Genomic DNA, 14,173 nt, shown 5'->3' with positions numbered 1-14,173 from the left:
GATGTGGGTGTCGCTGGCCAGGCCAGCATTTGTTGCCCATCCCTAATGGACCTTGAGAAGGTGGTGGTGAGCTGCCTTCTTGAAATGTTGCAGTCCATGTGGTGTACATATTCGGGAGTTCTGGATTTTGACCCAGTGACATTGAAGGAATGGCAATATATTTCCAAGTAAGGGTGGTGAGTGACTTGGAGGGGATCTTCCAGTGATGTTCCCCATATATCTTCTGCCTTACCCTTCTAGATGGTAGTGGTCACGAATTTGGAAGGTTTTGCTTATACAGAGCCCCAACCTGTTAAGCAAAAGGTTGCATGTACAAGCCAGCCACCTCTGCTTCATTCCATGGGTGCAACTGGCCCATCATCCACATTCTCATTAACTCTGCGTTAACATGCAGTTTTTCAAGCATACCATCAACATGGGATTGCCTCAGTCATAAGCAGCATTCTCACGAGTCTTCTGGGTGGAGAGCAAAAGTAATCAGGGCAGTGCTGGATTCCAGCACTGATTGGTGCCAGCAGTTGATGGTTCTTCGGGAGAGGGAACAGGTCATCCCCACCTGGTTTGGCCTCTACATGACCGCAGTCCCACACCTGCTGCTCTAGTGCCCAAGGAAGGAAAAGATCTCTCTGCCACCTTCCCATAACCAGAAATGGGCAAAAAGTGTGCCCCTTGCCAGAATCACCCACATCCAGAGAACAATTACAAAACCAAAAACCAGGAATCATGAGTCAATGCCCATCATTGATGTTGTGACACCATGATCCTTAGATCAACTGCAGCCCTGTGGATCCAATTTTAAAATGTCAACAAGAATTTGGAATAAGAATTAAAGCAGCAATACAAAAAGCCAACAACATACAAAAGGCTAAAATGTAAACATAGGCTGGGCGGGTAAAATGATTAAGAGGAGTAATTAAAACGTGCTGAGAATGGCTACATTCAGCCCATTCTTTTCACGATTGTAGGACTTCTATAAACCAAGTAAAAACTAACATTACCCATATCATTTTAAAAATAAATTTTTAAATTTATTTAAAAGTACCCAATTTTTTTTTTCAATTAAGGGGCAATTTAGGGTGGCCAATTCACCTAATCTGCACGTCTTTTGGGTTGTGAGGGTGAGGCCACACACAGACACAGGGAGAATGTGCAAACTCCACACGGACAGTGACCCGGGGCCAGGATCGAACACGGGTCCTCAGCACCGTGAGGCTGCGGTACTAACCACTGTGCCACCGTACCACCCTCCGGGTAGTTATCATGTAATGAAATCCCATGCTAAGGCCATTTCTGAAATTTATTACTCTGTGTGAGTGGGTGTATGTGCATGTACAGTCTGAAATATATGCAATTAACTCTGAAACAGAGCACGGATACCCAGGAGAATTGATGTATAATATTCAAAGGTTTGCAATGACTTACAGAGTATCCTCGTCCTGAAAACGAATGTGCAGAACTCTGTGGGGGGGAACAAAAAAAAAAAGGAGGAAAATGCATTAGATTTTGCACTGAACTTCCTGCCACCCAATAACAGACCTTTAACATTTTTTAAAGTATCGGCCTATTGTACAGTAATGGAAGTGATTATGCACATCTTCTGGCAATTGAACAATTCTCAACCATGCATTCTAGATTTTGTTGCATATTTCATCACTATATTTTTTCACATTCTTGTCAGGCATGTATGTTTTGGGTACTACAGTTACCATTTTGACTGATCTGACATTTAAATATTTTAAAAGTTTCACAGTGCTGTGATATATAGCTTTCAACCAAAGAGATGCTGACCCTTGTATACCATTTGATTTCAAGGTGCTGAATTCTCTCTATATTACAATACATAGTCAGAAAAATATAATGTATAAACTACACAAATGCTCCCTGTAAAATGATACAGCAGGGATATGTGAAATGGAAAGGAATTTCTTATTTCTGGATACAAAACTTTGGCTTAATGAGTAAGCGTACCAGGCAGTGCATTACCAAGCCACACAAATCAGAAGGTCCCAGATTCAATTCCTGGCCTCTGCCAAGTCAGCTGCAGCTATAGTGATAGAGTGTCAACTCATTGCCCCATTAAGTAGGGATGGGTAGGGGAGAATGTGATGACGAGCACAGGTTTATCTCCCCAAAGCCTGAGTGAGACTTCTGAGTGAGGACACAATTGAGCTCAGGTGTGATGTCAACCAGAGTCAATATTAACTATCTATACCTCTTGGGAGAGGCATCAGTACCTGTGGAATCACACTTCAGAAAGTGCCAGAGCCCTCAGGTGCGAAGAGGACAAAATTGGGAATGAGTAACAGTCTGACAAAGTGTGTCAGCTGTGCTTCAGTTAGTAGCACTCGGAGTCAGAAAGTTGCAAGTTCAAGTCCCACTCGGGAGATTCGGGAACAAAAATGCCAACTGACACTCCAATACAGTACTCAGGAGATGCATTGTCAGAGGTGCCATCTTTCAGATTAGACTTTAAACCAAGGCTCTATTTCCTCATATTGATGTAAACAATCCCATGACACTATTGTGAAGAGCAGGGGAATCATCCCCAGCATCCTGACCAATATTTATCCCTCAACCAACATCGCAAAAACATATTATCTGGCTACCATGTTGTATGCCAGCTGGCTGCCGTTTCACCTGCATTACAACAGTGGCTATACTTCATACGCAAGTCATTCATTTAAAACACTTCAGGACGCCCCGAGATGGCAAAGGGTGCTACAGAAATGCAGGTCTTTCGCTTCAAACATTTTCTGTGGCAGCACATCATTTCAGATACCAATCACAACGTGTGGAAATAAAACTTGAACATTGGCAAATGTGCAATATGCAGGACAAATTACAAAATATTCTGGCATCTGTGTATTTCCACTATCTTGGTCTTTCGATCACAACTGATTATTGTAAAGCACGCTTCATCATAAATCCAATGGATATCAGCCAAGAGTGACCACCTGATGATAAACTGTGACACAAATTACTGCGAACCACACAAAAGCAGCCGAGAAGCTGCTGAAGTAACATTTTCTATCATAAGATAGGTTCTAATCATTGGCTCTTTAGCAAACATGTGCTAGCTGGAAGAGTATTCAGCTATGAAATTAATAATCGACCAGTGCTGTAATCAGAATTTAATCAAATATTCCAATAATCGGTTTACCTCTGCTTCAGTCAGGTTTCTGAGCTAGCCAGCCTTACTTGCTTCATCAGCTCCAATCAGCTAGTCTTCATCACTGAAATTTTGCTATTTCCTATTTCAATCAAAAGCTCAGAAGGCATTCTCCACCTGCCAGCCTTTCTGCTGTGCTAATAATTGCCAATTTGCACATAGCTCTGGCTATATCACTCAATTTGGCCCTGGTTGCTGCACGCATACACCATGATTCATCAGCAACACCCCCATGACAATTAGAGCCAATGTCTTGACTAACTGGAGCACCCATTCTAGAGGCTCAGCAGACAATTACCAGTCTATTTTCCCATTTCACCCAGAAAAATATGAGAACGTGTAACAATGGCATTCAGTGCCTCTGAAATGTTACCCTTGAGGGAATGAATATTTCAAATTATTACAGCTTTACAACCACATTCAAATTTCAGCGTTCGGATGGATATAGGGCTCATTTAAATGATAATGAAGGTGATCCATTCAATTTACTAAAAAACGGCAAGTTCTTAAGCTGACGGGTCAAGAAACAGCAAAAACCCTTTTAACCATTGTGCATGGCTGTATATATGGAATCCTAGAGCAGTACAAACATCAAAGGGATTAGTATGACAAATAAAAGAGAAGGCAAAAACGCTCCCTGCTTTCCTTAGGTCAAAACAACAAAATACGAATGTCACTTATCAAACTCTTAATATGCTGCTAAATTCCAATTACCCCACAGAGAAAGAAATGATAAGAACATCTGATTTTGGGAGCATACACTGTTGGTTTTGTGCACTGATATTGGGGCTTGAAAGCTATTGAAAGCATGTGACAAAGCATTCACAGGGCCCAAACAGAGCTACCTTTCAATAGGAGAGAAAAGCTTTCTCGTCAATTAGCATTAAAGGGGGAAAATAAATTAAGATGCCATTTTCCCCCACTTCTCCCCAGAGAACAGTGCCACGTCTTTGCTTTCTTCATGTGGAAAGAGCACTTCTATTTTAAGGATAACCATGAAAGTTTTTATAAATATCTTCAGATTGTTTGTTTTTGTTAGGCTGGAATTAGCCACGATTCCAGAAATAGAGTTAATGGCTCACACAGCCCCTTCCCAACCAATAAAATAAAATATGAATGATAGTCTCAAGGACCATTTTGACAGCACTGGTGAATGGTCCAACAATTTCTAATATATTGCCTTAAGGAAGCAACTCAAATCTTATGCTACATTTATTTCAAATTTTCCCCAGTCACAGATAGTACAGGAACAATGAGATCATCATCTGGTTGAGAATAATTATTCAATCTTTTGGACAAAATATTTATTTGGCAGCTTTCAATACACATTTTGTGACACACCGCAGCTTTTTTGGAATTATGTATGCTGTGAATTTCTAATGACAGTGTTGCATATGGTTAAAAAGAACCTTGAAACATGCTCTTATTGTCCTCCAAAGGTTAAATGCCCTACACATTTAGAAAAATAAATTTAAAAAAAGGATATTCACTTGTTTGGTTGGAGGATTAACCCTTTGAGTACTGAAGGCGTTTTCAGCTTTCGAAATTCGCACATCTTTTGTATGTGACATCTGAAAATATTATAAAGTAGAATTAGAAGTATGTACAGACCTAGATAACATGCTAACTCACAGTATTCTAGGAGTTATACAGCAAAAAGTGCAATCTGGATATATTTTGGTTTTGGTGCAATGCAATGGTGATCGTTAGAATTAACTGCTTTGGAAAGAATTATTACAATAGTTTGAGGGACAAAGTGGGTAATTGGTACGTGCGTTACATTTTGCACAAATTGACTATGACCAGTGTAAGCTTTAAAAGGAATATGTAGGGGCAGCACGGTGGCGCAGTGGTCCCAGCTCACGGCGCCGAGGTCCCAGGTTTGATCCCGGCTCTGGGTCACTGTTCGTGTGGAGTTTGCACATTCTCCCCGTGTTTGCGTGGGTTTCGCCCCCACAGCCCAAAAGATGTGCAGGCTAAGTGGATTGGCCACGCTAAATTGTCCCTTAATTGGAAAAAATGAATTGGGTATTCTAAATTTATTAAAAAAAGAAATATGTAGCCCAATATGTAGCTTGAAGTTAATTTTCCAATTCATGAACATTCGCTGCTTATATGGTAACTTTCTTTAAATTCTGATTTGGGAGACTGGCCCCTTGAAAGCTGGTCCTTCGTATTAATGGTACGAAATCAGGAACCCTTATTCCTGGCACCATGATTAACTAACTCTCCCACAGAGTTATGACCAGAAATACTGGTGTCAGGACCTAGCTTAGGAAAAATATTTTTTCTGGAGCACTCATTAAACAGCACCAATGCAAAAGCAGCTATAACATTTTGCTTCCAAGGTACCATAAACAGAAAGTCATCAGAAACTTTATAAATATTTTCAGTGTGCAACTGTGGTATTCAAGTGTGCTGAACAGCTCCTTGGAAAGAAAGATTTCATCTGGAAAGGAAGATAGGTGAGCAGGTGGGAAAAGATGATGACGGGAGGAGAACGGCCTGTGAGAGACTGTTCAACAGTAAAGGTGTTGTCTCAGAACATCAATGCCGTATCTTCTGGGGCGCGATCTACCGGCCACGTCGCGCCGGGGAGCGCTGTTTTTCGGGTGCAGCGTGGCCAGTAGATCCCACCCAGTGTCGTTATTTAGGGGCTGGTTTAGCACAGCGGGCTAAACAGCTGGCTTGTAATGCAGAACAATGACAGCAGCGCGGGTTCAATTCCCGTATCAGCCTCCCCGAACAGGTGCCGGAATGTGGCGACCAGGGGCTTTTCACAGTAACTTCATTGAAGCCTACTTGTGACAATAAGCTATTATTATTATTATTTTCCATGAGTATCAATTGTATTTTATCGCCCTGAATGCTTCATTTAATGTTATCATAAGCCCGAGGTATCAGGAACTGTCTGGTAACACGGGTTAAAAACTGTGTAAAGATAGTTCAATGGGAAAAAGAAAGTGATGCTTCTGTGAAGGTACTGGGAGGGACATTGTTGTGTATTTATACTTTGGGGAACTGTACTACTGGCGCCAACAAAATCCTAACTTGTTTCACAGAAATCATTTGTGGGAAATCAGCATATGTAAGCCTAACAGTTACAAGAAGATGCTTCAGTGGCTCAAAACAAATTCTAAAAATTGTCCACTTGCAAATATAGAGCCTCATTATTGGATAATGTATTCCGGAGTTTACGGTCATTGTTATTATATCCTTCACTTTAGACAATCCTTTGCTAAGGTAGCGACTATCAAACTGGATGACAGAAATTGTGTTAATTCTCAGATTTGTAATCAGTATAGAAGCCTTTACATTGTTGCTTCAAACAGCAGGCTAACATGGGCAGCATGGTGGCCTAGTCATTAGCACTGCTGCCTCACAGGGCCGAGGACGCGGGTTCAATCCCGCCCCCGGGTCACCGTCCGTTGGAGTTTGCACATTCTCCCCGTGCCTGCGCGGGTCTCACTCCTACAACCCAAAAAGATATGCTGGGTAGGTGGATTGGCCATGCTAAATTACCCCTTAATTGGAAAAAAGAATTGGAAACTCTAAAAACAGCAGGCTAACTTTAGCACCTGAATGCAAAGACCCAGGCATTAAGCAGATTCTGCTGGCAAATCTGAAAGAAATGGCGAACATAAGGACTGCTGTCAAAGGTTATCAGTTTTCTTCAACTTCTCTATGATAGTTTCCCAATAGCTAACCTGTACATACCTCTTTGCTGTAGAAACTGAATTATAACTAACAAATCCTCTACAACAGCAACAATAGCCGGTGACAGGAATGCTTCATGAAGCAAGACATCAATAATAAATGCCACATTAAATATAAGAGAGGGAAAAGAAAGAACTTGCACTTCTATGGCACATTCACGATCTCCGGACACCTCAGAGTACTTTACAGCCAATGAAGAGATGTTTGAAATGTAGTCACTCAGTAATGTATGCATAAAATCTGGGCAAGACACCAGGAAAACTCCTCTACACTTGTTCAAAATGTGCCAAGGGATCATTTATGTCCACCTGAGAGGGCGGATGCAACGTTAGTTTTATGTCTCATGCGGGAGATGGGGACTCTGATAGTTCAGTGTTCCCCAAGTTCTGCATTGAATTGTCAGCCTAGGTTTTGTTTTCAAATATCTTGTGTGCTTCTGTGCTTCTTGAACCTACTGTCTCCTGACTCAGAAGCAAGTCTGCTCAAATCTGAAATATTTAACGGGAAAAAAAAGAGACCTGTTTCGGTCACGTTTAGAGGGATTTTTCTCAGCACCTGCAGTGCCGGCAACAACTCCGCCAGCAAACAGAACTCTTTTTGTGGCATTGGAGAGGGACGCCGCGCCGAGGTCACACTTACCTTCTTCATTTCCTGCACTGAAAAGCTCAGCTCACCATTTTAAAATGCCGCCCCAATCTCTCTATTCTCCACCATGGCCTCCGGACCGCTATCAACGCCCCAACTTAGCTTTTAGGGCAATCTTGGGACCCCGCCCGCCCGCGGGCTTGATCCCTGTCATGGGTACCCGAGCATCCTTGCGCTGCCAGTGTCCCTGCCAGCCTGACAATGCCACTTGGGCACCCGGGGAGTGCCCAGTGAGGGCGGGATCCAGATTTAAACATCTCACGAGATCTCGTTAGAACTTGCAAGGCATTCAGAGCATTGCTTATTTAACGAGAGGCCTTTCTGAGACCTAACAACCTCTGGCGCGACGAGGCTATTCGATTGTGCCCATAGTGTTTTTAATGTTTGTTACAATTGAAATGAAAATCAAGTATAATCAAGATACAGAGCTGACTTAAAAATGGCCAAAAATATTTTGACCATTTTTAAGTTTAGGCAGGAAGTTATAGGGAGTAGTTAGGGTCAAAATGGTTGACCACTCGGCCACTGGGTCAGTAGATGGGAGGCAACTATTAGGGCCAGGGTTTAGAGAACACCAAAGTATATCATGGAGTTCACCACAACTTGCAATAGATTTTGATTACGAGGAGCACAAGGGCCCACTTTACAGGTGTGATGCAACAGAGATTTAAAGTATTTTAAAGCAAAAACAATGTTTATTCTATGAATCCAGTTAACATTTTATAAACACACAGTAAACATCTTATCAACTACCAACACTGATACCCCCCTCCAAAGATACAGTATTCTATAGGTAACCCTTAGTAACTTTCCTAACAACATTGAATTGTCAGCCTAGTTTTTGTTTTCCAATATCTTGTGTGCTTCTTGAACCTACTGTCAAAGACCCTTTTTAACAAAGACAGTAGGTTTGCATTTCTTACAGAAACAGGTATTACTTTGAAATCATCAAGTGATCTGGAGACATTCTTTAGCATGCAGAGAGAGACCTAAAATACACCTCCTTGGTTTGAATGTAGATCTCCAACTGAAAACTAAACTATAACTCAGAGCCAAAAACAGCTTCCAGCTCAAAACGAAAGTAAAAAGCAGAGCCAGAGCCCAGCTCCACCCACACAATGACATCACTGCAGCCACTTGAGAAGACAAACATTTCTTAAAGTGACATTCCCATGACACAACAAAGAAGCCAGAATCGGTGAATTGTTTGGTACGTGGGTCCAAGAGATCAGCAGTAGAGTTTTATATAGAATTTGCAGTGCAGAAGGAGGCCATTCGGCCCAACAAGTCTGCACCAGCTCTTGGAAAGAGCACCCTTCCCAACCACACACTTCCACCCTATCCCCATAACCCAGTTACCCCACCCAACACTAAGGGCAATTTCGCACGGTCAATCCACCTAACCTGCACATCTTTGGACTGTGGGAGGAAATCAGAGCACCTGGAGGAAACCCACGCAGACACGGGGAGAACGTGCAGACTCCGCACAGACAGTGACCCAAGCCAGGAATCGAACCTGGGACCCTGGAGCTGTGAAGCAATTGTGCTAATCACTATGCTACCGTGCTGCCCATAATGGGCAAGGATGGGACGAGTAAAAGGATATGGGAAGTACAGTGTTAAATAAGTTGATGTTTCTGTAGAATTAATCTGGAGGCTGCTGCTTCAGGTGCTGAAGAAGTTGAGGCAACAGATAACAAAAGCTGTGGAATACAGGTTTTAGCTATGGTTGGGTTCAAGCAAAAGCAGAGATGAAAAGTTGAAGGAAATGTTCCACAGAAACGCAGTCCTGTTGAAGCTCATAATGAGACTGTGAGGGTGTCACAGAAGTCTGCAGTCTTATGGATTAGGGGAGGGGTAAAAAGTTTAAAAACACGCAGTCTGAATAAAGGAATAAAAACCATCTTGATGAAAACAATTAGAGCCCATTGATGCTCAGATTCTTCAGGCTGGGAGCATCTCCCTTGCTATTTCTGACAGCATTGTCAGAGCTATGACTGTGGCTTGCTTTGTGTTTGACTCAGTCATTGTACTTGCAAACTGTACATTTTGAAATTTCAACAAAGGAGGAAGTCCATTCAGCCCATTCAGTCCAATGTGCTTCAGCAGCAAATGCCAATATTGCATTCTTCATTTTCCCAGCCCTTTGAGTGGAAAAAATGTGAAACATGTTATGTTTTGCATACTAATTCTAAATTTATTCTCCTTGGTTAACAATTAATTTACTAATGGAAACACAATTTAATTCTTTACCTTCTCAGATCCTGGCAAAATGTCAACACTTCTACTAGGTCCCATCTTACTGTTCTCTGCTCCAATGAATTTAGCTTCTCCCATGTACTCATTGTGGGCAGCATGGTAGCATAGTGGTTAGCACAATTGCTTCACAGCTCCAGAGTCCTAGGTTCGATTCCCGGCTTGGGTCACTGTCTGTGCGGAGTCTGCACATTCTCCCCGTGTGTGCGTGGGTTTCCTCCGGGTGCTCCAGTTTCCTCCCACAGTCCAAAGATGTGCAGGTTCGGTGGATTGGCCATGCTAAATTGCCCTTAGTGTCCAAAATTGTCCTTAGTGATGGGTGGGGTTGCTGGGTTATGGGGGTAGGGTGGAGGTATGGGCATGGGTAAGGTGCTTGTTCCAAGAGCCGGTGCTGAGTCGATGGGTCAAATGGCTTCCTTCTGCACTGTAAATTCTATGATTTCTATGAAATATAGCCTTGCACGATTGGTTACCATACTACATACATCACACCTTTTTGACACGTCAAAAACCTTTCTGGAATGGGATGCCCAAAACTGCACATAGAACTGCAACAAAAGTCCTGTATATTTCATCAGAATTACATTTGTATTCAATACTCTTGTACAGAAAATGTGGGAAAACCTCTGCATTTCCAGAGCTCTTTCTGCCTGCAATTTATATATCTGTAAAAATCTATGTATCTGATTTCAGTCCTTCCACTCCACATTATTACCAATGTTAGGCAAACTTAATTGGCAAATGTAGGTAAAGGTAGGATCACAACAGCACTGGCTAGCTCAGAGAGAGAAGCAAATATTGTGAACTGTAGTTGCAAACCTGTACTAGTAAAATTATCCTGGGCTACTAAAATGTGGCTACACTCAGCTGATGTTTTTCATATAATATAGGTTCAATTCACGAATTGGATGAAATTTAGTTGATGAAAATAAAATTGGAGGTAATGGGTCAGCAAATACAAAGTGTAATTGAATGGGATTCTTAAAGCAGATAATACAAGTATATTCGCTCTCTATATTTTGAGATGATGTGGAGATGCCGGCGTTGGACTGGGGTGAGCACAGTAAGAAGTCTTGCAACACCAGGTTAAAGTCCAACAGGTTTGTTTCAAACACTAGCTTTTGGAGCACTGCTCCAACTCAGGTGAATGAAGAGGTATATTCCAGAAACATATATATAGACAAATTCAAAGATGCAAGACAATGCTTAGAATGCGAGCAGGCCTTCTTTTGCTTATATCTCAACATTGAACATACTCGTGAGGCAGCGGTGCTAACCACTATGCCATCGTGCTCCCCTGCCATGAGGCAGCAGTGCTAACCACTATGCCATCGTGCTCCCCTGCCGTGAGGCAGCAGTGCTAGCCACTGTGCTGGCCTAAACATATGTTTTTCTATTGGGTCTTGAAAGAGTAATGAGAGGGGACAGCAAATATTACGACACAAAATAAAGGTTCATGGTGTTGGGGGGGGGGGGGGGGGGTAACATATTACTATGGCTAGAAGATTGGTTAACCACTGGGAAACAGTGTAGGGATAAGTGGGTCATTTTCAGGTTGGCAAGATCAGTGGAGTGCATCGGGGATCAATGCTGAGGCCTCATTGATTTACAATCTATATAAACGGTTTGGATGAAAACACCAAATGTATGGTTGCTAAATTTGCTGATGACACAAAAATAGTCAGGAGAATAAGTTGTGAAGAGGACATGAGGAGTCAGCAAAATGAATGGGAGGTTTTTGGCAGATGGTGTAAAGTGTTAACTTGTATACTTTGGCAGGAAGAATAAAAAAGCAGCATGTTTTTACACTGCGGTAGAGAGATTTGAGTGTCCCTGTACATGAATTGCAAAACGTTAATATACAGGTAAGGCAAGTAATTAGGAAGGAAAATTGGATGATGCAATTTACTACAAGGGGAATGGAATAGTAAAGTAGGGAAGTTTTGCTACAGTTGTACAGGGCAGTGGTGAGACCACATCTGGTGACCACATCTGGACTTGTCTCCTTACTCAAGAAAGTACGTAACTGCATTAGGAGTGCTGACTGCGGCACTGAGAACCCTGGTTTGATCCTGGCTCCGGGTCACTGTCTGTGTGGAGTTTGCACATTCTCCCTTTGTCTGCGTGGGTCTCACCCCCACAATCCAAAGATGTGCAGCGTAGGTGGATTGGCCACACTAAATTGCCCCTTAATTGGAAAAAAAAGAATTGGGCACTTAAATTTATAATAATTATATGAGGAAAGGTAGAATAGTTTGGGCCTGTACCCATTGGTGTTTAGAATAATGAGAGGTGATATTACTGTAACGTACAAGATCCTGAGGAGACTTTTTAAAAATAAATTTAGAGTGCCCAATTAATTTTTTCCAACTAAGGGGCAATTTAGCGTGGCCAATCCACCTACCTTGCACATCTTTGGGTTGCGGGGGCAAAACCCACGCAAACACGGGGAGAATGTGTAAACTCCACACGGCCAGTGACCCAGAGCCAGGATCGAACCTCGGCGCCGTGAGGCAGCAATGCTAACCACTGCGCCACCGTGCTGCCCGATCCGGAGGAGAATTTAAAAAAAAAAATTTAGAGTACCCAATTCATTTTTTTCCCCCCAATTAAGGGGCAATTTAGCGTGGCCAATCCACCTAGCTTGCACATCTTTTGGGTTGTGGGGGCAAAACCCACGCAAACATGAGGAGAATGTGCAAACTCCACACGGACAGTGACCCAGAGACCCACCGTGAAGCTGTAGTACTAACCCACTGCGCCACTGTGCTGCCCTGTATCCTGAGGAGACTTGACAGAGACTAGAACCAGGGCACACAGTTTAAAAGTAAGGGGTCTGCCATTTAAGGCAGAGATTAAACAAATATTTTTCTCTGAGGGCCATTAGTTTGTGGAACTCTCTTCCCCCAGGGAGCAGTGGAGGCAGGGTCACTGAATATTTTTAAGGCAGAGTTAGATAGAATCTTGACTGACAAGGGAGTCAAAGGGTATCTGAGATGGGCAGGAAAGTAAAGGCCACAATCCGATCAGCCATAATTCTTAACAAATGGCGCAGCAGGCACGAGGGGCAGAATGGCTTACTGCCGCCCCTAATTCATATTGTAAAATGTTGTATCGATAGCCCTGAACTGCCAAAGGATCTATATTGTGCTTTCTGGAGAATTCTATGGACAATGAAAATAAGGCACAAAGGCTGCTTAGAAGGGTCAAATGCACCCCCGTGTGTACTTCAGCTGCATTTAATTTCCGGACAGTGAAGGTTTGTTGCAAATATCATAGCGCACCTCATTAAATAACAATGATCTGGAGTCATTACAGAGAAGGAAAAACACTATACATTGATTACCATTAACATAGCTCCAAATCATTGAAGCTGAACATGGATTTCTGTTGATCTCATTCAAAGTGATTCCCTGCAGCATGAATATTTTAAAGTTTGCTCTTGGCACAAGTAATTGTCTTTACTTTGTCAAGGACTGGATAATTTATAGAAAAACAAATGCAACAATTAAAAATAATTCCACTGTGGATTTTTTTCAGAGAATTCAAACTTTATTATGGATTAGCAATATGCTAATGTCCACAAATTCAATTGGTTAAAGAAAACCTAGCGGATCAGTATTTCAAAGTATTGTTTCAAGCAATAGTAGCCTACAGGTGGTTTCACAAAACAGGTCACTCTTTCAACCAGATTGACTGGGGGTGGGACCAAGATAGGGAAGGAAAATTGTAAGGCAATTCATTATGCACATCATAGATCATAGATTAGATAGATTATAGAATTTACAGTGCAGAAGGAGGCATTTAGCCCATTGGGTCTGTACCGGCTCTCGGAAAGAGCACCCCCATTTAAGCCCTCACCTCCACCCTATCCCCGTAAACCAGTAACCCCACCTAACCTTTTTTTTAAATAAATTTAGAGTACCCAATTATTTTTTTCCAATTAAGGGGCAATTTAGCGCGGCCAATCCACATACCCTGCACATTTTTGGGTTGTGGGGGCGAAACCCACGCAGACGCGGGGAGAATGTGCAAACTCCACACGGACAGTGACCCAGAGCCAGGATCGAACCTGGGCCCTCGGCGCGTGAGGCAGCAGGGCTAACCCACTGCACCATCGTGCTGCCCCCAACCCCACCTAACCTAAGGGCAATTTAACATGGCCAATCCACCTAGCCCGCACATCTTTGGACTGTGGGTGGAAACCGGAGCACCCGGAGGAAACCCACGCAGACACGGGGAGAACGTGCAGACTCCGCACAGACAGTAATCCAGCCAGGAATCAAACCTGGGACCCTGGAGCTGAGAAGCAACTGTGCTAACCACTATGCATCCGTGCTGCCCATTAGAGGAAGTTCAAGAGCTGCACAAGTTTCATGTCTGTGC

General features: G+C 42.7%; 1 protein-coding gene across 14 annotated transcripts in view; it reads right to left on the bottom strand.

Annotated features, from left to right (window-relative positions):
- The window catches only part of fbrsl1 (fibrosin-like 1), a 1,210,587-nt gene that overhangs the window by 555,842 nt on the left and 640,572 nt on the right, over window positions 1–14,173 (bottom strand). For 10 of the 14 annotated variants that reach the window (XM_072468583.1, XM_072468689.1, XM_072468500.1 and 7 more), the window contains 2 exons: window positions 4,660–4,740; window positions 1,423–1,458 (listed from right to left, as the gene is read on the bottom strand). The exons of 1 other annotated variant lie outside the window; for it this stretch is intronic. In XM_072468583.1, coding sequence (XP_072324684.1) covers window positions 1,423–1,458; window positions 4,660–4,740 — 117 coding nt within the window. The remainder of the gene's footprint in view (window positions 1–1,422; window positions 1,459–4,659; window positions 4,741–14,173) is intronic. 3 more of the 14 variants (XM_072468681.1, XM_072468899.1, XM_072469065.1) reach the window with 1 other exon arrangement.

The sequence above is a fragment of the Scyliorhinus torazame genome, chromosome 1, assembly GCF_047496885.1.
Source record: "Scyliorhinus torazame isolate Kashiwa2021f chromosome 1, sScyTor2.1, whole genome shotgun sequence".
In the NCBI taxonomy this organism is placed as follows: Eukaryota; Metazoa; Chordata; class Chondrichthyes; order Carcharhiniformes; family Scyliorhinidae; genus Scyliorhinus; species Scyliorhinus torazame.
The sequence above is the reverse complement of the archived record's forward strand: the minus strand, read 5'-3'. Positions and strand labels throughout refer to the sequence as shown.